This window comes from Pholcus phalangioides, unplaced genomic scaffold, assembly GCF_987345545.1.
Source record: "Pholcus phalangioides strain wild (caught in Gottingen) unplaced genomic scaffold, Ppha-v1.0 ptg000002l_1, whole genome shotgun sequence".
NCBI classification, from domain to species: Eukaryota; Metazoa; Arthropoda; class Arachnida; order Araneae; family Pholcidae; genus Pholcus; species Pholcus phalangioides.
The window spans coordinates 1,864,540-1,890,166 of record NW_028301595.1 but is presented as its reverse complement, the minus strand read 5'-3'; the positions used below and the strand labels follow the sequence as shown (position 1 = coordinate 1,890,166).

At 34.3% G+C, this 25,627-nt stretch overlaps 1 protein-coding gene across 2 annotated transcripts in view; it reads right to left on the bottom strand.

The window, feature by feature from the left end:
- The window catches only part of LOC149089050 (uncharacterized), a 30,391-nt gene extending 5,075 nt beyond the window's left edge, over positions 1 to 25,316 (bottom strand). Inside the window, exons 1-6 of one of the 2 annotated variants that reach the window (XR_016193312.1) lie at positions 25,113 to 25,315; positions 12,795 to 12,892; positions 11,997 to 12,113; positions 11,170 to 11,316; positions 7,404 to 7,694; positions 136 to 195 (exon numbers count right to left, since the gene is read on the bottom strand). Coding sequence is in view for 1 of the 2 variants with exons in the window: in XM_089236925.1 (XP_089093051.1) it covers positions 149 to 195; positions 7,404 to 7,694; positions 11,170 to 11,316; positions 11,997 to 12,113; positions 12,795 to 12,892; positions 25,113 to 25,152 (740 nt within the window). In the remaining variant the exon portion in view is untranslated. Of the gene's footprint in view, positions 1 to 135; positions 196 to 7,403; positions 7,695 to 11,169; positions 11,317 to 11,996; positions 12,114 to 12,794; positions 12,893 to 25,112 lie in introns of both variants that reach the window. The other variant, XM_089236925.1, reaches the window with a different exon arrangement.
- Between the last annotated feature and the right edge of the window lie 311 nt (positions 25,317 to 25,627).

Below are 25,627 nucleotides of genomic sequence, written 5' to 3'. Positions count from 1 at the left end.
AAGACACTGGAGCTGTTATGAATAGTATCATGCTATAGGATGGACATCTCAACACAAACACCAGTTTTTACTCTTTTTTTCGGCAGCATGCATTGTACACTTTTTGGCTGATTTCTGAATAAAATTCAAACATACATGAAAGCCATACCTTGCACCTCCAGCATCATATCTTCCATACGGATCTTCATAAGGATTCTTAAATAAAAAGAAATACTCGCATTAAATCGCATCATTAAGTATGTAAATAAATTAAAGTTCAAATAAAAACATTGAAGATTTAAAGTTGTTCCCAAAAGATTAAATCTCATAAATTAGTGAAAACTTCCTGCAACAGAAATTTTCCAATAGCTAACTTAATGTAAAACTTTCTCTTCCCAAACAACAGTGATTGGCATACAATGGATATTCAAGATATGCTAGTGAATTTTGTGAAAGGATAGATTACAAAAGATTTTGCTGCTAGGTACAAGGCTAAGGATTTTAAACAGCAGACTTTTTTTAACGTAGCAGGTGCTGCTGTGCGAAATTGACTTCTTGTAGATTTGAGCCAGTCTTATGCATCTGTCAGTCTTCAAAGGTTAACATGGATGAATAACAATTGAAAGGTCTAAAACAAGCATGGTAGAAAACAAACATTATTGCAATACTTGACAATAAGTATTGCATCTCTTAAAAAAAATTTTTCCTTCATAGTGTTGATAATCTAATCAACCAATTCTTAATTGCTGTTAAAAATTTTAGTTGAGTTAACCAACTTCTGAAATGTACTAAAATTTAATTAAAATTATTCATCAAGTTTGAAAATTAACTTGATTTATTTGACAAAACTAGTTCTTTCAAATTATGCTCCTTGAATAACTAACTATGGGATCAAATTCATAAATTTCACTGTGGCCTAATTTGCATTAAAATATCCAAATAGTTAAAAATACCAAAGTTAACTTATTCAGAAAACAAGCACTTTCAAAAACTAAAACTGAGTAACAGCAGTGATCAGCATATTTTTAGCAGAAAATTTATACAAGTCTAAAAACGAAGATGCACAGCACATGTAACGATTTATTCAAAAAAAAAAAAAAAACAATATTTTAAAAATTAATAGCAATATTTTATTTTAACAAAAGCAAATATTTTTGCTTGTTGTTTCCATGTAAGTACAATACATGTACTTGCACACAGATAAAAAGCTTAACCCTTTGACTGGCGTAGCAGAAATCACTAAACACCCTAAAATGTCATATCCATCAAATTCCCTCGAGAGGGATACAACCAGATACATTTTCCTTCCGCGGCGTACGTTGCAGGTTTCGGCATAATCTGCTTCAGAGTCTGAGTAACAATTTTGGTTGCTTACAGACCTGGTTTCTCGCTCTCCAGATGCACTATTTTGGTCATTCACATTCGTCCACTCGTTCTTGGTCTATCACTCCATGCACTCTCTCTAGGTCACTATTGGTCATCCGCATACTTTCACATGCTCTAGGTCACTGTTGGTGGACTTTGTCCCTTGCTCTGTACGTCCCACCCCCTTCCAGAGTTGGGAAGTGACAATCGATGAAGTGCACAGCGAAATTAACACAAATATTTTCATTAACTCCCACCCCTTTCCAAAATAAAACTGCACTGTCTTTTATTATCAAACATTTTTTCATCAGCTTGTTTTTTTGTTTTTGATGTTTCAGACCTTGTTTGAAAGAAAATAAAACAAAAAAAAGATTTGTCAAAATTTTCCTCGTACCGGTCTATTTAAGATTTTTGCTTAGTGAGGGCACTATTTGCTGTCTGGAACAGCAGCACTTCAAATGGACTAAAAATTTTCTACAATTTTTTTACTCAGAAAGGAATTCTTGCAAAATAGAAGAGAATTTCGGAAGAATTTCAACACGATGTTTAGCGATTCAGCACTTATTATTTGACGATCTGACACTCATTATTTGGCGATATAGGCGATCAGACTCATTATTCAACATTGGTGATTTAATGCTTGTTGTTTGGCAAAGTTTCTCAATTAGCATTCATAATTTGGCAGACATGTTTTTTTCCTCCTGGAATGAAACTTTTTTTCACGAAACATCAGGATTTGACGTAATGCCGATCGACTACAGTAATTTCTGCTTCCTTACGGTGGCGACGTTTTTTTAAAAAAAAAAAGTAAACTGGCTCACATTTGCAATTTAAAGCTGAAAGACCATTGTATGCTATCAGTGATGGATAAATTTGGGCTAAATTAAGACATTTGATCAGAGAAAACAATAAAACTTCAAAATACAAAGCTGCTGAAGAAAACAGCTCCAATGGTACCACATATCACATGCTGTACAATCATTGTTATTGTGTATGCCACATGATTGTTAAAAGAATAAAATTATACAGGTATTTCAGAAAACCAAGACTTTACTGTGATAAATGGTTGTGCATAAACACCAAGTAAACAAAGTCACATTGTTGCCAATTTGCTTAAATGCGGTCATCAAGATCTTTTCCGAAGAAATTAACTAATCCAAAGAGCAGGAGGAAAGAAAAAAAATTTGGAGTTGCCCACCTAAATTCAGAGTTCACAGGTCTGCATATCATTTTTATAAGTAAGCTTTCTTCCGATTCTCAGCACGTGCGAATTATGAAAGATAGAAAAATTATTTTCCACTACGAAATTAAATTTACAAAATATGAGGACTTGTCACTGCTGAAATAAAAGGCTTTCAAGAAATTGAGATATCTTGTCAATGCCAGTGAAAGGGTTAGTTATAAATAATGACTCCCACAAGTACAAAGAAAATTTCTTACGTGGTACATTTGCATGTGTCTAGGAGTCGTAATTTAATGTATTCTTGCATTTGTTTTATAAGTTTGGCATATAGGAGTGTGAAATGAATAAAAAATATATTTTCAACATCTGTTATATAGTTACCAATACTAAATATGTGTTACAAATTAATCACTTAAAAAAAACATTAAAAATTTGATTTATAAGTTCCAGCTTTAGTCTGCAGATGCGAACATAGAATATTGAAATAAAAGTTGAATGTGTCCATTACTTTGAAATGAAAAATTTCATATTGCAATGAAATTCTGCAATGAAGTTTGCTTTAGCTAAAACATTGGATGAAAAGGCAGAGAGATGCCATTGAAGCGCTATAACATGTCAAATACCCGGAATTTTGGAAAAAGACTCATAAAAATTTGTTCACGCGTCCTCCAGGACGCTTTCTTTCCTGGTACTAAGAAAAAGGTAGAGAAAAACCTCAACCAACTTTTTTTCCCTTTCTTTCTTCTTTTTACCGTGTATCATTATTTATTATCGCAATGTCCTGTGACTAAAAGAAATGCTGTTGATGGGTTTATGTGGAACCATAGTAGTTGAACCTTTGCTAAAAGATATACGAGTAATAAAACAGATGAATCTTCGTAATGGAATTGGAAAAAAAAACAACGGGGATGCAGCTTTGCAAAACATGACAAAGATAATAGTAATAATAATCTCAGACCTTGAAATATAATTGTTAACTCCATCTAGTGATGAGATAATAAAGTAGAAGGATGGCTGCACAGAGATAGCAGCACATGTATGACAAATTATTTCGCCATATCTGTGAAAAAGACTGAAAAGTCTTCGTGTTGGCAAATGCCGTCGTAGGCAACACCATTACATATATCAGCGACGGCGAATGCCATCTTAACCATTTGACTGGTGAAAAAGACCGAAAAAGTCTGCGCGTTGGTAAATGCCGTCGTAGGCAACACCATTACATATATCAGCGACGGCAAATGCCATCTTAACCATTTGACTGGTGAAAAAGACCGAAAAAGTCTGCGCGTTGGTAAATGCCATAGCTGCCAACTTTTGAAAATGAAAATTCGGGAGATTTTTGCACAAACCCGTATTTTATGCTAAAACCACTCCCTAATAAGTACAATAGGGATTTTTCCAAATAAAAAGGGATTTTCCAAACAAAGCATAGGGAATAAAATCCCTACTCAAAAACTGAAGTCAAATTAAAATATGGATTTTACACACATGGAAGTTGGAATAAAATTCCTAAAAATCAAGTGAAATTGGAGGCCAAAACTTCAATGATGTAAAAATAAATATAGTGTTCAATCAGAAACGCTGTGAACAAACATTCTACGCGAATGACCCCAAAATCATCGGAAGATGAAGGAAAACACCGTCAATTTTAGAAGAACACTGACTTTTTGTGACACTTGCTTGATGTTTTTTTTTCATTTCACGAGTGATGATGGCAGTCTTTCCATGACCGATGTTTATGTCCGTAACACAACTTGTACAAAAAGGAAAATTCTGCCCTCTTCTGGAACGTTTGATGAAAGGAAATTCATCAGAATAAGTATCTTTAAAATTGATTAAATATGTTTTTGCTTATCATTATTCATACTTTGTTATATCGCACGTAAGTAACTTCAACAAAAGAAATTTGGACCATATGCGCGTCACTATAATCTTCAATTATTATCCAGGACTATTGGCTGCTAAGCCATTTCCCTGCACGACAAACAACTTTCTTTGTTACCATCACGATTTGTAAAAATTCTTTAAAAAGGGAATTTCCCCATTTACGACGTGTGACGTCATTTCGAAAGGGAAAAAAACGAGGCTTCGTGCCCCACAACAAATTCCTTAGGGATTGTTTTCATAAGTGGGGATTTTTTTAATGTAGGGAATTTTTAGGGACAATTAGGGATTTTTGTGATTTTTGTAAAAATTTGGGAGATTTAAGAACTTTTCGGGAGGTCAAGCGATGAAGCTAAAATTTGGGAGACTTGGCAGCTATGAAATGCTGTTGTAGGCACCAACATTACGTATGGCAGCGACGGCAAACGCTGTTGTAGCCATTTGACTGGTTAATATACACGCGGGTTGTTGAAAAATAAGATGACGGATATCTAGTTGCTTCCCTGAATGAGGGGCAGCAGAAGTTGCAAATTTCAGATTTTTTATTACCCTGCGGATTTGCTCCTCCCAATTATATACAGGAAATTACGGTATACTTTCACAGCTATCGGCCAGCATTAAAAGACAGTGTCTCAACAGAGTAAATTAGTCTTGTTTCTACAATATTGCAAATGCTATCTCTTTTTTTTAAATCGTAAAGGATTGGAACACCTGTTCAAATTGTAAAACTTTCCCAATATTGGGAAAAAAACCGAATCTAAAAACTTGACCTTGAACATCCAGTTTTGTCATCTGCTGCTATGCGATAGTCACCGTTTCGCATCGCTAAAATCACAGGTGTGTAAGCAGAATTGGCTTTTGAAAGGGCACAAGGATCTAATTCAGACACAGTATGAAAGAAATTTTATTCCAATATTTTAATTCTCTACAAAAATATTTTAAATTTTTGATCTCTGTGAAGGGGGGACGGAAGAGGCCTTTTATAACCTCCCCCAAATTTTGCTTTTGGTGAAAATCCGTGTTTGGACCTTGCAATTGCTCAATGGTAATAGGATAAAAATGAGAGTTTCTAAAGATTTCAAATTTTGAGTTGGCTATTCCTTTGAATTCCTTGAGTTAGCTATTCCTTTAGCGATCACACAGGCCTACAACACATATATGCATACATTAAACTTCAAATGCACGCATTACCAGTTTGGAGGATAGATGTAAGGCCGCAACTGGGAGACGGAGGGACAGGCGGCTCTAGTGTTCTGGACTAGAGGGGGAATAACTACTAAATTCACCCTTTATAGCTGCTTCTTTTACATTACATGGATGCGTCAAAATGTGTACTTGCTCATTTGAGAAAGTATCTAGTTACGGCACTAGATAGATGGCACTGAACACAAAACACTCCAAATACTCGGCACACACACAGGTACACTGTTAAGTTTCTCCAACACAAATCTGACATAGCTCCCATATTCAGGTGTTAAAATAGACGTCAGTTAAATGGTGACAAATCAGAATGGTGGACCAGCACACAGGGAAGGAAAATAAAATTCTACCAGGATTATTTTTATTAAATTTGATCAGAAGATATGGAAAGTGCTAAGATTTTTTTAACGAAATATAAATTCAATAAGAAAGGGATTTATATATTGATTATTAATAAATATATAAATGCAGACGTGCCAACTTTTGAAATCCAGAAATCAAGAGTTTCTCCCGAGGGGGTATCCCCCCCCCCCGACAGTCATGGACTAAAAAAAAGTTCATAAAAAATTGAGATTTTTTTTTTTAAATAAATTAAGAAAGTTACATTCCCCCCCCCCAAGGCACATTCTCATTGCCCCTGAGAAGAATATAATTCCATGTCAGTCTTTCCATGCGGAATAGAGAAATCACATCTACATACTGTTCATAAATTATAAGTGTTTCCTTTCGTGGATGCTATCAGTAATTGATAATCTTGGGTATATGAATTCTTAAAAGCTTTATATTTAGCTGTATATAGCTTAAAGTTTTATATTTGCTTTCTGAAGATGTTTAATCAGAAGAAACGGTTTAAAAAAATTCAAATTACAAAGCTGCGGACGAAAAAACATGTTTACCGCACGGCTGTTAATGGAATACAATAACGATTATACAGGAATTTCAGCAACCAAGGTCATGCCCCTGATAAATGATTGCCGATAAACGCTACGAAAACGAAATCTTTGCCAGTTGCTTAAATGCGGTCACAGACTTTTTTACGGCTGCTCGATGGAAATGACTACGGCTGTCCTCTATGGGTGTTTTCCTTAACGACGACTGTAATCATTGCCACCACAACAACGTGAAAGCTCGCGTAAAATATAATTTTTTGCCAAAATCCAGAGAAATTTTAACAAATCCGGAGAGCTGGAGGAAGGATGAAAAAATCTGGAGTCTCCCACTCTCCAATCGGGAGAGTTGGCATGTCTGTAAATGTGTGCCTTCAACTGTGTGTCTCAACGAAAAAATATAAGCAGGTGATCAAAAACCTGGAGCATACTGGAAGAAAATCCAAGAGATACTAGTGAATTATGGGGGACTGGGTACAATTTTTTTTCAGGACCCACTTTCACTCAAAAAGGAACAAGATTTTTCAAATAACCTGGGCCCCAGGTAAATTAGAGTCCAGGGGCATTTTTGAAAGGTTTAAATGTTTTATTAAAAATTTCACTAGTTATTTATTAAAAGAATTTAAAGATTCTGTAATCATCATGAGCTGCATGCTCATGTTTCATGGAGGAATGCAGAATTAAAAATTTAAAAATGTGGCGATGTAATTCGTCTGAGTGAGACATACAACAGTGGCTTATACATTCCGAAAGTTAACACTATCACATGAAGAAAATTGACTCGTATATAGTAAGTATCTTAAATAGCTTGTTTAAGATAGCTTGTTAAGAGAATACGTTTAAACTTGTTTCTAAAAAGATGGAAATAATATCTCTAATATGGCATGTCAATTAAAACAACTTACATAGTCACCAGCAGTAGCAGGAGGTGCAGGTGGCCGCCTTCCACCAGGGCCAGCTGGGGGTGCAGGGGGTCTCGGTTGTAAGGGAGCTCTTCGCCCAGCAGCTGCATTGCCACGAGCAGGAGGTGCACTAGCCCAGTACCCAGCAGTTCCACGGGCAGGTGGAGCAGGGCCAGGTGGAGGTGGGCGCGGTGGACCAGCAGGCTCTTCAAATCCATAGCCAGGCGGCGGGGGTGGAATAGGCGGTTTGGGTCCACGTGCTCCATTCATGGGCATGTCACCGGCAAATGTTTCCTGGAAATCAAAACATAATACAGTAAAACATCAATTATTCAAACACAGAGACGAAGGGTGTTTGGAAAATAAATTTCAAAACTAATTCAATAACGTAACGCAAATGAATAAATTAAAATTCAGCAACAAAAATTTTAACATAAATTTAACCGACTTATTCTGAAAAGTAAATGAAAAAAAAAAGTTTATCACAAAAGAAAAAATTGTAAAGGGGGAAAAAAAAATAAAAATACATATGTGCATGATAAATAACGCTGTCAAAGCATTCCAAAAAATTAATCTTTAATTGCTTCAACTTGCTTATATGATATTTTGCAGTCTCATCCCGTAATAGTTTCAACTTTAAAAATTGAAACAAGTCAGCATTAGAACGCGATTCTAACCATGCGAGACATTTTGCGAAATGCTGTTCTGCTTCACCGTGCATTATTACATCTGCCGTTGGTTCATCATCACTTAGTCATCCTGATCAACTTGATTGCTCAGTTTCGTAATTATATTTCTTCTTACAGAAAAAAATATGACAGCTAAATCTGCTCCTATTCACACGTTTTTTTGCTTGTCAATCGTTCATAACTATATACACTGTATCCAGATCCACCATTTTGTGTTTACATCTATAGCTCACAGGTACGGTATGTACAATTGTTTGGAAGTGGATTACCGTACAACAGAACTAGGCTATTGAGTTGGGAGATGAGAGGATTCAAGTTCCAAGAAAATAGTGTTCAGCATCATTGACTATAGAAGTGATTTTCATTTCATAGAAAACTGAAATGAGATGGGTTGAAAAGGTGTTCAGTTAACCAAGTTGTTCGGAAAATTAATATTTGGATAATCGAGATGTTCTACTGCACTTACTTTTAAATCTGATGGAATTTTTCAAACAATCAGGAAGGGAGAACTAAAAGTATAATTAAATGTGACAATGAATAAAATTCTAACAATAATAATATATGTAGTCTTTTGCCCTATGCATACCTCAGAATAAGACAAGAGTAACAATCACTGTTAATACCACACCACTCTATGAGAAACAGGAATTTAAACAGTTGAATTGATGTGATGAGATTAGGATAAGGGATGAAGATGCACAATTACTAACAAGGGTTTCAGTCATGTGAAAAACTGAAAAAAGTGTTCTGATGTTATTGCATGCTGTGTTCTAAATGAAAAGAAGCCCACTATATGCACTAAACTTCCAAAAAAAAAAAAAAATTTCCATACCACTTGAAATTTAAAATAAATACTTATCAAAAATAAGAGTGCTACTATTGGTGAAATCAGAAAGGAACAAACAAGTAATGCACATGGGATGAATGTGTTTGGAGAGATTTTACTGGCTTCAATAAATTTGTAGATGTCGATGAAGCCAGTAAATCTCCCACATTAAAACTAGCCCTTATAAATAATTATAATAGCATCGCCATTACATCATTATGATGTCACTAGAGAGGATCTTTCAATGACTATACAACTTCAAAAGCAGTGCGACTTCCTACTAATTGTACCAACATAGATTTTATCTGGATGGATGGCAACAAAAACAAGTTTTCAACATAAGGGTTCTGATAGTCTTGTTTATATGGTCTCAATTTTGTGAAAAATTTTTCCTTATTTTTGTGAAAATGGTCATTAGTTTTGCAAAAGGTAATTTTGTGGAAAACAAGACAATTTAATTTATAACAAAAGAATTGAAATGCCAGACTCATGGTTTCATTAATTTGTATTTTGCGAAGAGTTTGGAAAACTGACCCAAATTTTGGCTGAACAGACCCCCTGTTGGTCTGGAGTTACTTTAGAAAGTAATGGCTATAACAATTAAAAGTCCTCAAGTTTATGTAATTTCAATGAAAATTTCAATTTCCCTATATAATTTAATCATCTATATTTGAAAGTTTGAACGGATAATGATGTTACCTTCCCAGACAAAAAAAAACTCAGATGAAACCTTTCCCCCCCCCCCTCCTTTTCACCAATAGCTTCAATCAAGTCTCCTGTAAAATTTGAAAAAACGACAGACCGTAATTCATCGGATCCCTTCAATATCAAGCATACCTTGTACCTATCAAATTTTTTACTCTTTTATGTAGATTTTGTCTTGGTTTTTACTTTTTCGACGCCTTCATTTTTTTCTTTCGTGCACCAATGCATTAGTGAGACACCCTCTGCCTCTTTTACAAACACATAATACTAAGCCAACTAATAAATGATAATCTTACCAACCTTAAGTTATTACATATCACAAACGCATTAAATTCACAGGGCTCCCACTCAAAAAATAAGAAAAAGTAAGAAAACGCAGGACTTAAAAGTCGGATGGGGGAGGGTAACCCCCCTTAGACAACATAATCATAGCATAATAGAAAAAAAATCCCTAAAAATTTTTTTGAAAAAAAAAATTCAAATTTAAAAAAAAGTAATTTTCAATTAACTTTTTTTTTCATAGCACTATTTCAGTTTCCTATAAGATTGACTCAAGCCAAAGCAAAATGATAAATGACTTGGTTACAAAACCATGGCCATTTTTGGCCAAAACAGTGTACTAGCAACCACAGATAATTCTTAGTCTCTCCTCATATAATTATATTACATTCTTTTATGGAGTCTTCCAAAGTGCAGAGCTTGTCGACTCTCTTCGGCAATGCACAGCAAATTTTAAAGACCTACGTTTTTTAAGAATGACGCTCCTTCGAGACCACTTTCAAAAGCATGGTGTGCAAAATGTTAGATTACAAGATCCGATATAAATAAGGAAAGGTGAACCAGATAGTTTTACTGCGTTGTCCATAATTTTTTAAAGGGATTTGTTCACATTTTACTGTTCAATGCCAGTGTTGACAAATGAAGCACTTCCATTTCTAGCTCTAAGCTGAGCACATTGTAAATATTGTTTATGCCTCTTCATGCCTTAAAAATACAGAAGACAACTGAATGCTATTGGCTAGCATCAGAATCGCCAAACCTAGAATAGGCCTATGTATCCAACTTCTTTGAAATGCAAACTGTTGTTTCACCTATTTGCACCATAATTTTGAATGATGAATGTCAGTTACTGTCCAAGACCATGAAGTAATAAATACAAAATTATTTTTCCCATCCAGACAGAAGTTTTTAATGACTACTATACTTGTTGAACCCTCAAACTAAACAAATGAAAAATTAATCAACCAAATGGTCCACATACACCCCCCCCCCAAATAACCTAAAAAATGATAAAATTTCTGCTTTGGCAGAATCATTAATGGCATTCTTCAACATTTATAATATTTGGCAATATATCAGTGATTAATTAAAAGATTAATTAAAGCTAATCAGGTTAATTAAAATCAATTACACAAATTTTGTTGATAGGATTTGGTAAAAAAGTAGAAAAAGGACAAAATCGAGAAAGTAGGACAAAAAGTAGGACATTTTACCAAAAAGTAGGAAAAGTAGGACGAGTGGGAGCCCTGAATTCATAATAGTCACTTACTGGAACAAGGAAGGGTGCAACTTCATCAATGGCATGAGCAATACGACGGTATGCTTCAGCAGGGGGTGCATAGGCAGAGATCTCCACATGAAGTTCTTCATTCAAATGTGCATATTTGACTTCGCCTTTGGAACGAAGTTCTTCCTCCTAAAAAAAACCATTTCATCAATAGAATTCAGATACATGTAAGCATAAAATTTTCATATTTGATCTGCATTTCCATTCAACACAGTTTATGTTGGTTCATGTAAAAGGGTCTTAGACAAGTAAAAAAATACACTATTTTAGACTAATTTTGTCGAGGAAAATTATTGCTTGGCACCTAAAAAAAATTTTGCTAGCTCTTAATTCTTTTTTCGATTTGTCAAGCCCTGGTCTATTTACTGGTGTTTAGGAAAAAAGTTATCTATCAATCTGCTTTTTGATTTTATGAAACTGTGGTGAGACTCCCATTTTAAAACAAATAAGAGCTTTCTTTTTTACTTTTTCTACACCCAACTTTATACTGAAGGGAGCTGGGCATTTCCAAAAATAAAAAATATTTTGTCCTGGAAAAACCTGATTTATTCTTCCACATCGTCCAGTGTGCCATAAAAATTAAGACATACTAGCTTTTTAAATGTTAAAATCTGTTCCCCCAACATATATACGATTTAAATTTCCCAACATGCTGGTCTCCCTATTTTGAGGAACAGCTAATGTAAGAAAATATGGTAATAAACATCTCATGTTACTTTTGAGTTTGGTATTTTTCAAGTAATAGATAACTTCATGCACTAATACTGAAATAAAAATTTATGGTCGCTTACACCATAAAGAACACAAACCTTCTTCTTATCCCTCATAGAGCCACGTCCAAGAATAGCCATTCTGGTCTGGGTTACTTCTTGCAGTTGCTTCAAAGAGCTACCTTTCGGACCCAACAGCTTCCCGACAAAATTGAACTGGGAAATGAGAATGAAAAAAATAAACTGAATAAATTTGTTCCATGGATTTCTAATGGCATTCATAATTTCAAAAACATGTGCTCGTATTTTACATCTACCACTTACATTTTTAAAATCACTATCAATCAGTAGATAAAGTACTCATTTGGATACATGAAAACTGAAATCAGCACTCTACATGGAAGAGTAAATAATCCTTTGCCTGATATAATCACAAATAAAGAAAAAAACAGGCAAATACACAAAAAATATTAAATCCTTAGTAATTGCGAGGAATTTCTCGAAATTTTAAGAATTTCATATTTTTCCTCTGTTTTTATTTTTTTTCATGGTTCACTTTATATGCTTAAAAATTGAATTTTAGAATTAAAATCAATGACAGCTAACGCAATCATCAAAAAACACATCAAGGGTTTCAGCATATTATAAAAATGTATTGCTCAATTCAGTCTGGGTTAAAGCGATATTCATATCCCATCCTAATCAAAACAACAAAAACTCGTACTTAATATCCAATCTACAATCAAATGAATCTTTTTAGTTGCCATGGCGACCCAGAATTTATCAAGCCAATTCTTAAAAATACATGCACGCTGGGGGAAACTTCTAAGCATACAGAAAATGTTCAAAAGGTACAACATGTACCTTCATTTGTCTAATGCAATCAAGGGTACTCACATTGGGATGTTCCCTGGCAGGTATCCTCACTTTCACATGGACACGGTGCGGTTTACCTGTATGGACATCAACATGTGACAACTCTTTTTGCTCACCGCCTAATGAATAATTGAGTAATACAAAAATATCAGAAAAAATAAATTTCAAATGAAAAATTTAACAAATTGATTTAGCACAAATTTCAATATATATTATAAAAAACATGACCTTCAAGAGATCAAGGAAAAATATAATTTCAAAAATAAAAAGCATTTCCAAAACCAATGCCATTTTCAACATAACAGCATTATACAAATCCCCCAAAGCAGAATGTTTTGCATTGCTCTGCAAAGAGCCCCCCCCCCCCCCAGGCAGACTGGAAATGTTATGCAGTAAAAATTCTCATAATAGTGTTTTCTGATCTTTTCTTTAAAATTCTTCTAGATTGTTCTGCAGTAGCACCAATTGTTATGTGATGTATGCCCCAGATTTCAGCATATTCTGCTTTGGGGCACAAACCAACCACAATCCCCATACTAGCATATGTAAAAGGTATTTCTAAATCAGAGAAAATTTAACAGTGTCTTCATTCAGAAATAGTGTGATGAACATATATAAAATCATTTATTTTTTTTCCTTGTAAAATAAAACAAACATTAGATGACACATAAATTAAACCATTAAGTGTAGCAGAAAAAAAAATGGCTACTATCACTTTTGGTTATTTGTTCAACAAAAAAATTTTCATGTATACATAATCAAATTCACCCTATTTTCTATATAATACACAGTAACACCCACCTCTATACAGACACTCTTTCAGATGTGGTCACCCCTCTTTTATGATCAAATAATTTCTCCCTGTATAATAAATGCATCCATTTCAAACCCCTGATTAACAGTCACCTCACTTTTACAATTTTTTTTGTCCGGCTAGTCTCCGCAAATGAGAGGCTTTACTGTAATTCTGATAATTAACCCCTTCACTTCATCCCATATTGAAATTTAGTCTGAAGTGCATAGCTGCCCATACCTACAAATGCGAGCTGATACAGATCATACATGTTCGCAATTTAACAAAAAACCAAATGTAAAAATGTGCTGAAATAAAGCCACCTGTAAACCTATCCAATTAAATTGAGGAAGTGATTAGCAATCATACAAACTGTTCAAACTCTTGAGATTTCATTTGATTAATGATATCATAGTCTACTTACATTTGATAGAAATGTTACATAAATGTACAAAAATAGAAACCACACATTTTACCAACAGCATCATAATCCAAGCTTTCTGAATATGCCAAGCATAAGAGATAAATATCACAAAAATTTACCCTCTAGCTCCTAGTTGACCACTTGGCAGATAGTTTCGCAGGCACAAGATGCCACGAGAGGATAGTGGTCCTTCACAATACAACAAAGTAGTACAGAGGCATCCCAACTGCTGACTTTCAGCTCCTTTTAAAAACGTAGACACATTTTTCATTCCAAATCCACAGCATACACATTGAAGGTAACATTTCACACGTGTGCATGGCTTTTTTTGTATTTGATTTTTGTTTTCCCTTTGAGGGTTTGGTTTTTGATGGTTGAAGTTTTCAGGACTGACATCTTTTCAGATTTTGATGTTTTGACTTTTTCTCACTCTTCCGTGGCACAATTTAAATTTGCGGGTATGATCATACTTTTTTCCTCTTCAACATAATGTTTGGTTTTCATAGATTTTGTATTTTTTTTTTATATTGTCAGGTTCACGATCCATCGAGTTGCAGTTCCTTCAGATTTTTGTTTTCATCGGATATTTTTCATTCTACAAGTTAAGCACTAACGCTTGATTAAACATCAATATCATATGTCAAAGCATTATCCAGCGATTGTTTCAACAATTAATGCACATTTTATTGCTTAATTAAGGTTTAATAAAATCAAATTTTCATTGCTGTCATTCATTTCATCATGTCTAACTATACAAGATTTTTTTTTAACTCGCACCAGTTTACCATCTACACAAATATTTACACTTTTCTGAACAATAGGTACATCTACGTTATATCATACATTTTTTTTTTATTTAAATCAAAGTTGATTGGAATTTCACAGATTATTTTCCTTCTTCAAATACATTGGAGGTTTTGATATTTGCTGAAATTGAAAATGTGTTATAAAGAAAAAAAAAGACATTTCAAAAATTTACACACAATTTAATCCAAGTTATAAAGAACAAACAATTTTCACTAAGGGAGATTCATACTGGGGTGGTGCCGACTTAAACAATCTAAAACGAGACCATTTTTCTTTTCAAATAACTAAAAAATTAAAACTTTTAATCTTGAAGTTTGTGACAATTGTGAAAGCTGAAATTAAAAGGCATTTTATCCAATTACAAATTATATTTCATTGCACATTTTCTTTTGACAAAAGTAATTACATTATATTTACACATTTTTGCTTAAAATAAAACAGCCGCTGTCATCTATATATGTATATATTTTACATTATTTTGCATTAACATACTTGTAACAAATGGAGCAAACTTTAGCATAATAGATGTAAGTTACTGAATGCATTCTTTGAAACAATCTGGTTAAAAATTTATTTAGGGGTTAACATGATGTAACTAGTCTTGTTTTGAAATTTTAATTTTTCTGTAATTTACATGTATACAACTGAACTTGATTACACTTGAAAAATTTCATTGAATGCATTCACTTTGAATGATAAAGGTGAAGAATTGAACAATTTTTTTTTTTTGTTGCTATTCATTTTTATTTTAGTTGCATGCACCAATTTAAAAAAAACACAAACAGTTCAACTCCATGGAGAATTCATGTACTCATATGTATGCCACCTATTCAAATGTTTCAAGTCAAAATGTTTTGCCTACTTCTATATAAGCACCCACCTCCACTTTCATTCAACTTTGTCAAATATGACTTTAATGTTGCCTCATTAATGCTTCATGCAGACGTGCCAACTTTTACAATCCAGAAATCCGGGCCCCCCCCCCCAGACTCTATATCAAGAAAACAAATTAGTTTTTTCAAATCAAGAATTTTTCCCATTCCTCCCCAAAAAGCAGGATCTGCATTGTCTCAGAGCAGAATATAATGCCATGTCAGTCTTTCCATGTAGAATAAAGAAATCACATCTACATACTCAGACGTGCCAACTTTTGAAATCCAGAAATCTGGAGATTCTCCCGAGGGAGGCACCCCCCCCCGACACTCATAGACTCGATCAAAAAAAAAGTTCATGAAAAAAATTGAAAAAAAATTTTTAATTAAGAAAAAGTTACATTCTCTCCCCCCCCCCACAAGGCAGGTTCTGCATTGCCCCCGAGAAGAATATAATTTCATGTCAGTCTTTCCATGCAGAATAGAGAAATCACATCTACATACTGTTCATAAATTATCAGTGTTTCCTTTTGTGGATGCTATCAGTGATTGATAATCTTGGGTATATGAATTCTTAAAAGCTTTATATTTAGCTGTATATAGCTTAAAGTTTTATATTTGCTTTCTGAAGATGTTTAACCAGAAGAAACGATTTAAAAAAATTAAAATTACAAAGCTGCGGACGAAAAAACGTGTTTACCGCGCGGCTGTTAATGGAATACAATAACGATTATACAGGAATTTTGGCAACCAAGGTCATGCCCCTGATTAATGATTGCCGATAAATGCTACGAAAACAAAGTCGCGTCTTTGCCAGTTGCTTAAATGCGGTCACAGACTTTTTTACGGCTGCTCGATGAAAATGACTACGACTGTCCTCTATGGGTGTTTTCCCTAACGATGACGGTAATTATTGACGCCACGACAACGTGAAAGCTCGCGTAAAATCTAATTTTCTGCCAAAATCCGGAGAGCGGGAGGAAGGATGAAAAATCGGGAGAGTTGGCAGGTCTACATACTGTTCAAAAAACATGTGTTCCCTTTCACGGATGCTATCAGTGATCGATAATCTTGGAACTCTTAACAGCTTTATATAGTGAACGATCACGTAAAATCTAAAATGTAATTTTCTGCCAAAATCTGGAGAATTAACAAATCTGGAATCTCCTGCCTAAATCCGGAGAGTTGGTAGGTCTGTTCATGTAGTTCGACAGAAAAACTAACACTGACTTCACATCAAATAAAAAATTACAAAACTAATTTTTTTACACGAAAAGGCCAGATGATATTTTAAAAAAAAAAGGGCACTTATGAATATGTCAATATACATTCCGAAAAAATTATTTCCAATGAACATAACAGCTAATTATAGTTAATTATTGAAAGATTGATCTCAACTGCCTATCCTTTAGCAGTAGGTCAAAATTAAATTAGAACCTCAATTATCCAGAGTAATTTTAGGTAAGACCATAACTGAAAAACATTAAGCCATTGAAAAAGTATAAAACATCAATCACTTGAAATAATTTGTAAAAGTTATAGCTACGCATTTCACCTGCCTGTTCCAAATAAATATGCAGAATAGATCTTTTCAATTAAATGCTTTACTTGTAAATTGTCAAAGTTATTCACAAAATTATGTAGATCTCATTCTGCACCAGCTTAGCAAAGGACCAGTTTAAGCTTATGAAAATCCAATAAATTACTCAAACCAAACATCTTTTATCAGTTGTACAGCCCTAATGCTTATTTCTCCAGTGGATTCCTAAAGTGAAGTGAGATCCCAACCAAAATTGAAACAAATCAGACTGGCATCATTACAGACCAATCAAAATAAACAATTTCTGCGTAATAATTCTGTGCTTGACTCTCTCCTACCATCCATGGGTTATAATTTTTGCACTTTAGTTAATACGTTCCCCCAGACATTTGAATTTCTACAGTATATGCAATAAAAAAGATTTCTGAAACCCTTATGATTTTGTGAATGTCTATTGCTACAGATAAGTACATGAACCCTGTATAGACAGCACATACAGAAAATCACAATTTTACATAAAATCACAAAATCCACACACAAATACAAAAAATAAATTTTTCAAGCAATTGTTTCCGTAATGTGAATGTCCCGAAAAAAAATTATATTTACATCGAATAATTGAAATTGTCGTAAGAGTATTTCTGCAAATGATCTAAGAGTTTATCAACTTATGGACACCTTGGCAACAGTCTTGATGCATTTTATTTTAACGTATGAACAATCTTCCATATTTTATCGTTTGAATTTAATTGAGGTCTTTAACGGTCAAAACATGAATATTGCATCTGATATGTCAACATGACAAAACAGACAAGTTTGTATCATTTTATTTTGTTCAACATCTAATAATTTAATAGCTAAATTAAGTACAAATTTGTCACAACCGTTTGTTTGTTATTCAATTCATTTTGGTTAGACCACAATCATTTTACAAACAAAGGGACTTTTTTGACTGGAACCTCTAACAGTTCATAGTAAGCTTTTCTTCACGGAGAGGTTGTCCCACTAACATTTCTATGCTGAAACTTCTTGTGTTAGTAATGTGCTCTGTGGTCATTTCTTTTTCTCAATGCAATTGAAACCTGATTATCCTCCAGTACACCAGGTGAACATTTAATTGACTAGGAGTACTGAGTACTGTGTGTCGACCCGAGCAAATTTTTCAGAAATAAACATGTGCAATTTTAAAAAAGAGGGGAGGAAACAGATCAACACACGTCTGATATGGCTGAACATGGCAAAATTTGTTCCAACTGACACAGAGCTAGTCATACATTACTAAACAGAAAGGTGGAAATACAGTAAAACCTCGATAAGTCGTCACCTCAAGTTATCGAAAAATTATGACGGCTTAAGCGGAGTGACGACTTAAGAGGAGTTCCGTCAGTTTCAATGTACAATGTTATGAAAATCTTATAAATTTAAAGTAATATGACATTTATTAAAGTATAAATAAAAATAGCAATATTAATAAAATTTATAGATTGCGAGAGAAAAAATAATAGCAATTTTTTTATCTCTTATTAAATTATTGTAGTGAAATGTACTGTACACTTTGATTTATACTAGTAATTTTTAATTTATAGACTAACAGAGCAACTGTTTGAATAAGTAGTTTTTCTTCATAATAGAAACTCTCTATTGCACATTAATTTTACATATACATCAAATTTAATTTTAGTAGAATTCATTAGTAGTTCATGATACAACTACAAAGTAATCTTCAACACTTTTGACTTGTGGAAGGGTCCTGGGCAGGGAAAAGTAAACAGAAGACCTAAACTTGGGAAAGAATGTCTAATTTTTTTCAACAAAGATTTTGTTTAAATTTCAAGCCCTAAATTAGAGTCGAGTCCATGCTATGATTATTTATTATCCGTGCCTGTTGCACTTTGACTTTAACTTGATTAATTTGATTTACGTAATTTTTGATTTCTTTTATGTAATCTTTGACATATCAATAAATTTTGGTTTTGCAGGAGATGCCCCCCCCGGGGGGGGAAACGTTGCTTCTTGTGACAGAGCTTGGGTGTCTCACGTTTTGTCCAGTTTCTCTAATGGAGATCAGGCAGAAATGAGATCTAGCTTGAACAGTCCCAAACATTCCAAAAACAATAGTCGGCAAATGAACATCCCCAGAGTAACTTCCGTTACTTAAACTGTTCCGTTTGGGTATATAGGATTTTATGGTGACTTTTTGAAGCATATGGCAATGCTGTTAAGCTCTTGTTTTTAATGGGAGCCATAAAAATAATCTGTTCCTCTTTCTCAAACTTTTTCATAGTGACGACTTATCTAGGTTTTACTGTATATCAAAAGTAAATAATTACGCATGGTCAAAACTTTCCCAAAGTGAAAGTAATGGCACAATTGAGAAAAAATTAAATGCCCTCTCTCACCAAGTGATTTTATTAGTCATATTTAATTGAATACTCATCAGCTTCTTTCTTTATTCACTGCACAGAATGACTAGTGAACTCACCGAAGCAATTGAGCCAAAAGACCGTAGATGTTTAAAAAGTATTTTTTCTCTCCTCTTCCCCAAAAAAGCAATTGAGCCAAAAGACCGTAGATGTTTAAAAAGTATTTTTTCTCTCCTCTTCCCCAAAAAAGTCTAAGGGGCCCAAAATGAATGATTTGTGCACAACAAATTCACTATTGAAGGACAAAGAACTTTCAATAAGCATAAAGATTATGCTACTCAGAACAGCTACACATACACAATTTAATCTTTTTTCTCTTTGGCAGCATTTTATGGCTATTTACTTTCTAGTCTGTTGGCACTTTTCTTCCTGATCGATGATAGTCCACCATTTTATGGCTATCTTCAGTATGCGTTTTCATTGTCCGTTATTTCCCCAGGCTTTTTGGTTACCACTCCCTTTTTCACTGTTGGTAATCTTCTGAGGGTGATGTCACTCCTTCCAATAGGTCGCTAGTAATGATAGGCTTTTGTAAGCAGTGTTTGAATTAACTGAGTCTTGGTTATTTTTTCCATGAATTTCATATTGCTTATCAAATGCTATTTTGATTACTTTATGATTTGAATGCTATATGTTTTTTTGATCGCTCATAACTAGGATTTTTACGACTTAATGTAGTTGCTGATGTGTTCAAAAACAGGTTAAATAAACAGGTGTGAATTCAGTTTTAACCAGCAGACTTTAGGTAATAAAAATCTCAGCCCTACTTACAGCGAACACCGATTTCAGCAAAGGTACACCCATAACAAATTTTTTACTGATTTTCAAACATGAATTGTCACAAATTTATTTGTAATCTCATAGGGGTTTGGTCCAGACTTTTTTATAGGGTAGTTTTTGTGAAAATTGTCCTTACTTATATGAAATGAAAAGGGTCATTATTTTGTGGGAAGCAAAATAAACCAGTTAATCACAAAAGAAATGAAATTATTGTAAGGAATTTTCCCCTTTGCAAAAATGTGCCATGATGCAAGTCATCTATGATCAATGCAGAATTGCAAATGAAGCAGCGTTTAAAGCTGGGTAAAAAGTTCCTTTAGCAAAAAAGCGAAAGAGATGGAAAGCTTTAGCAAAATGCTATAATGCTAATGATTGATGGTTGGATGTGTCTACTCTTTCGTACCTCCTGTATGCATTTTTGCAAAAGTGGCTACTACTTCTTTCGCATTTTGCAAAAAATGTGACCGTAGCTTAACCCCTGCAACGAAGTAGGTTAAATCGCCTGTCATTGCCACTCGCAAATCAAATTGCACCAACAAAAAGAAAATTGCCATTGGGCCGAAACAGTACATATGGTCCCTCCCTTTCTTTCCTTGGGAGAAATTCTAGTAGAGATGGGTACAGATGCAGTATAATCCAGATCGAAAATGGGTAAAAAGTTCGATGTCCAACTTTTTTTTACCCTGACTGATGTATTATTTGAAGTCAAAGGTTTTTTGTATAATGGCGCTGGATTACTGTAACTTTTCTGCCTTTAGAATCACCCATTCCAGGTGGTGCTAGTAGCGTGGGCAATTCAAATGACTAACAGTGTCTTCTCCCTTTGTGTAATTTTGGAAAAGGTCATTTCGTTATTCAATGCTTTGCTGTCTTGTCAAAGATATCTGGATTACACAACATACTGAGAAATTGAAGGTTTTCTTTTTTTCTGGATGTTATGTCGAAACTAATATTTGGAAAGTGATTAGTCTTCTCTGGGAATCGAACCTGAAGCCCTTTGCATACCGGGCAAGTGCGCCAACCAATACACCAGAAACACTTTTCAATTCCAACAACACTTATGTATTGGTTAGTGCACTTGCCCGGTATGGAAGGGGATCCAGGTTCGATTCCGGGAGGAGACAAATCACTTTTTTCAGTATATTTCAGGATGAAAAAATACCATCTCTCAATACAAAAACGCCAACTGGGATGAAAATTGCTATAGTTAAGGGATGCTGATATGTCTACACTCAGCTACTAATGCATGTTATGAGGAATTGAAAAGTGTCTGGTGTATTGGTTAGCACCATTCAAGCTTATATTACTAGGGGGAGCATCTAGCCGCCACGACATCAAATGAAAGGAAACCATGTGACTTGGTGAAAGCAAAGTTCGTACCTGGCAATTTACCCATAGAAATGTTCAGTTCGGCCTCTAAATATTACATTTTAATGATTAAAAAAAGAATAGCGAACTCATCTAAAGATGAAAAAAGATTAAATCATTTTATTAATACAGGAATTATTTCTTTCATCAATTCTTGAATTTTCCTTCATTAATTCTGGAATTATTTTCTTAATTATTTTATTACTTCTGGAATAATTGCTTTCATCAATTCTAGATTTGTTTCATTAATGCTGAAATTATTTATTTCATTAATGCTAAAATTATTTATTTCATTAATGCTAAAATTATTTATTTCATTAATGCTAAAATTATTTATTTCATTTATTTTGAAATTTCTTTCACTGATGCTGATATCTTATTAATTTTGGAATCATCTATTTCATTTATTTTGGGGAATTATCACTTTCAATGTTGAAATTATTTCCTTCATTAATTTTAGAATTCTCTTTCAATTTTGAAATTACCTCTTTCGTCAATTTTGAAATTACCTTTCATTAATCGTGGAATTATCTCATCGATGCTGAAATTATTTTTAATTTATTGTTTTAAATTCCTGTGGATGCCATAAGAAAATAACGGGGATCGTGCATGTTTTCACCAAGTCACATGATCTTCCAACAAATGATGTTGAGGGTCACCATTATCAGCACTGCCAAGACAGAGACCGCCGACATACTTCCTATAGTAATATAATCTCAATGGTTAACACGTTTGCCCGGTATGCAAGGGGACCCATTCCCGGAGGAGACTAATCACTTTTCTTTTCAAATATTAAGTTTTGACATAACATCCAAAATTGAATTTCTCTGTATATTTCTGGCTGAAAAAATACCATCTCTTAATATACAGAATACTGTTAGGTTGTATTTTTCCTTACATACTTCTCATTTTTTGAAACTTCAGCTTTTCTTTTATCATGCCTTCTGTTTTTAGTCTCGTAAATATCATTATTTGTTTGGTAATATGTACTTTAAAAGAGTATTGATACCCACTGACTTAAGCCTTGAACGGTTTACTTTTCGAAGAGTCCAGATTTAAATTCTTATGCTGAGAATATTCATTTATACCATTATTTATATCATTATTGTTTTCCCGCTTATGTTGTGTTTTCTATGCTGGTGTTTTGTTTTTTCCATCCAGTCATTTACAGCCTTGGCAACCCATGCTTGGTGCCAAAAAATAAAGTTGCCAGGGGGATCTGGATTATACTGCATGTGTTACATTTTTTTTGCTGTCCATGCCCACACTAAAATGAAGGCATTACATTTTACATTCTTACTTTGAAAATTTTACATTCAAATCAATTTTTGTCAAATCCACAAAAACAAAGAAAAATATTCAACATATTTATATTGATATATTCAATTACATGAGAAATTAAATTTCTTATCCTTCATTAAAATGAATTATTTTAATCTATTCATTTTTAAGAATTCTAAAATTAGTGAAAAAATATATAATGTGAAAGTAAAATGTTTTATTTTGCTCGAACATGTCATTTTTCAAGCTGCTCTAGATATAATGAAACGTGTATAAGGAATAGTTAAGCTGTTTTATTCGACCTCATCATAAGCATATTCGAATGTACATTATATCATGCATACCAATTCCTCAGTATGTTACATTCATTTTCTGGTTTGAATATTTCATTTGGGATTAGTCCCAAGATTGCATTTTGATTCTCTCAGGTTGTACAGCAGGGTTTTTCGCAAAATGCGAAAGAAAATCATAGAATGCGAAAAAAGTAGCAAAGACTTTCGCAAAAATACATACAGGAGGTACGCAATGAGTAGACGTCCAACCATCAATCATTACATTAGCATTCAGGGGCGTAGCCAAAAATTTCGTTCGGGGGGGGGGGAACCAAAGTGTTAGAACAATAGATTTGGCCATCTTTTACCCTTTTTTTGGCCATTTTTTCACATTTCGGGGGGAACCAGACCCCATCCCTACGCCCTTGTTAGCATTGCAGCATTTTGCAAAAGCTTTTCCACCCATTTTCGCTTTTTTGCAAAAGGAATTTTTTATCCAGCTTAAACCCTGTTGTACAGCCACTATAATTTTAATCCCATATTCATATATTTATCGATGTCCAACTTTTTTTTACCCTGACTGATGTATTATTTGAAGTCAAAGGTTTTTTGTTTATATTCCAGAGAATATAGTCGAATGCTGTTATAACGAAGTCCAAGAGACCGAAGAAATCAGTTCGTTATGACAAAATTTTATTATAAAGGAATTCCAAGTCTCTTGTATTGTTCCTATGTAATCTCACCTGGGGAGATCAGAAAAGGGTTCGTTAAAACACTATCTTTGCTATAACTGCATTCGTTAAAATGGTATTCCACTATAGATATATATATATTAGGCCCTGAAGCCAGAAGACCAGGCACCATTATTCCCATAGCCGGAGAGAATACATTGTAAGCGCCCAAATGGTGTTTTGGTAAGATGCTCGCCTGTCATTGAAACGCTGCTTTTCTCACCCTAGGACAAGATCATGAAAACTATCACCATGAATGTCACCTTCAGGTCCTCTGGTTCAATCCTGGGGAAAAACACGGACAAGTAACAATTTTACACCAAAGAAATTCCCATCATGACAGAAAGACACCCAGTGCGTTCCCAACCCCAGGCTGGTGCCATGTCAGCCCCGCCCTTATGGGGGGGGCCAGGAATGTTTCAAACCCAAATAAGCATATTATAGAGGGTGAGGGTATGGAAACACATGCAGATATTAAGGGCATGATTTCCCCCCACCCTCCTGGAGCAGAGCCCTTAGCCAGAGATATTAGCCAGACTTTTCACGTCAATAGTGAATTTGTAAGCGTGCAAAAAACAATCTTCCAGGGGATGGGGCCTTGTCAGCTCACCCTTTGTGCGTGGGGCATTTTAAGGGGGCGCAGCGGACTCAATGACGTTAACGCGGGGCCCCTAGAATATTTTGGCCCCGGGTTGGGCTCAGATCGAATTCACAAAATGGTGGAGAAATCAAAATGGCGCTAAGTGGGATATTTAACCTAAAGGAATTCGATAGCTAAAAACTAAAAAATATAACATCAACGTGAACTAACTGAAGTAACAAACATTATTTGACAATTCGGAATATAATTCGTGAGATCGAGAGCGAATAAAATTTTATTCAAGTAGAACATTTAAAGTAGAGTGATACAATGTTGCGGCGCCATTTTCGCGACGCGGCCCTCGTTGTCTACAATGGGGGAATCGCGATTCTTCAAAGAATTAATTAATCATTCGAATCAAATCGATTAAATTAATTTTCATCGACATCAAAAATGTGTTCAACAAACCTTGTCCGACGTTTTGAGAACCGAATTCCGCATCAGCCATAGTTATTTATTTATTCAGCTCCTCAGCTTGTACTGTTGTCAACCACCACACAAGAAGAACGCACGGCGAAATGGCGACGACGAACGGATTTCGGTAGAGGATGATCAATATTGATCAAGCATGTACATATCACGTGCACGCTCAGCCAATCGATACTCAGCTCTCATTTTAAGAACCTGAAACTTGTTATCTCAGGCGTGTTTTCATCAGACGATGTGAAAAGTGATCCTCACCAGAGGAAAAAAAAAATTATTTTTTTCAGAAGATTGTACAAAAACAACTTCTCGTATTTTCCGAAATGGGTTGTATCTGTTATTTTACTAAAGGCTTAAAATTTTGTATGATTAAATTTTACAAAGAAAAGAAAAAACCATAAAATATAAAAACACTGATTTGGAATTATGCTGACCATATTTGCTCAAGAAAAATACGGTATGCCATCCCTGATTATCACCAAAATTGATTCCAAAAGTCA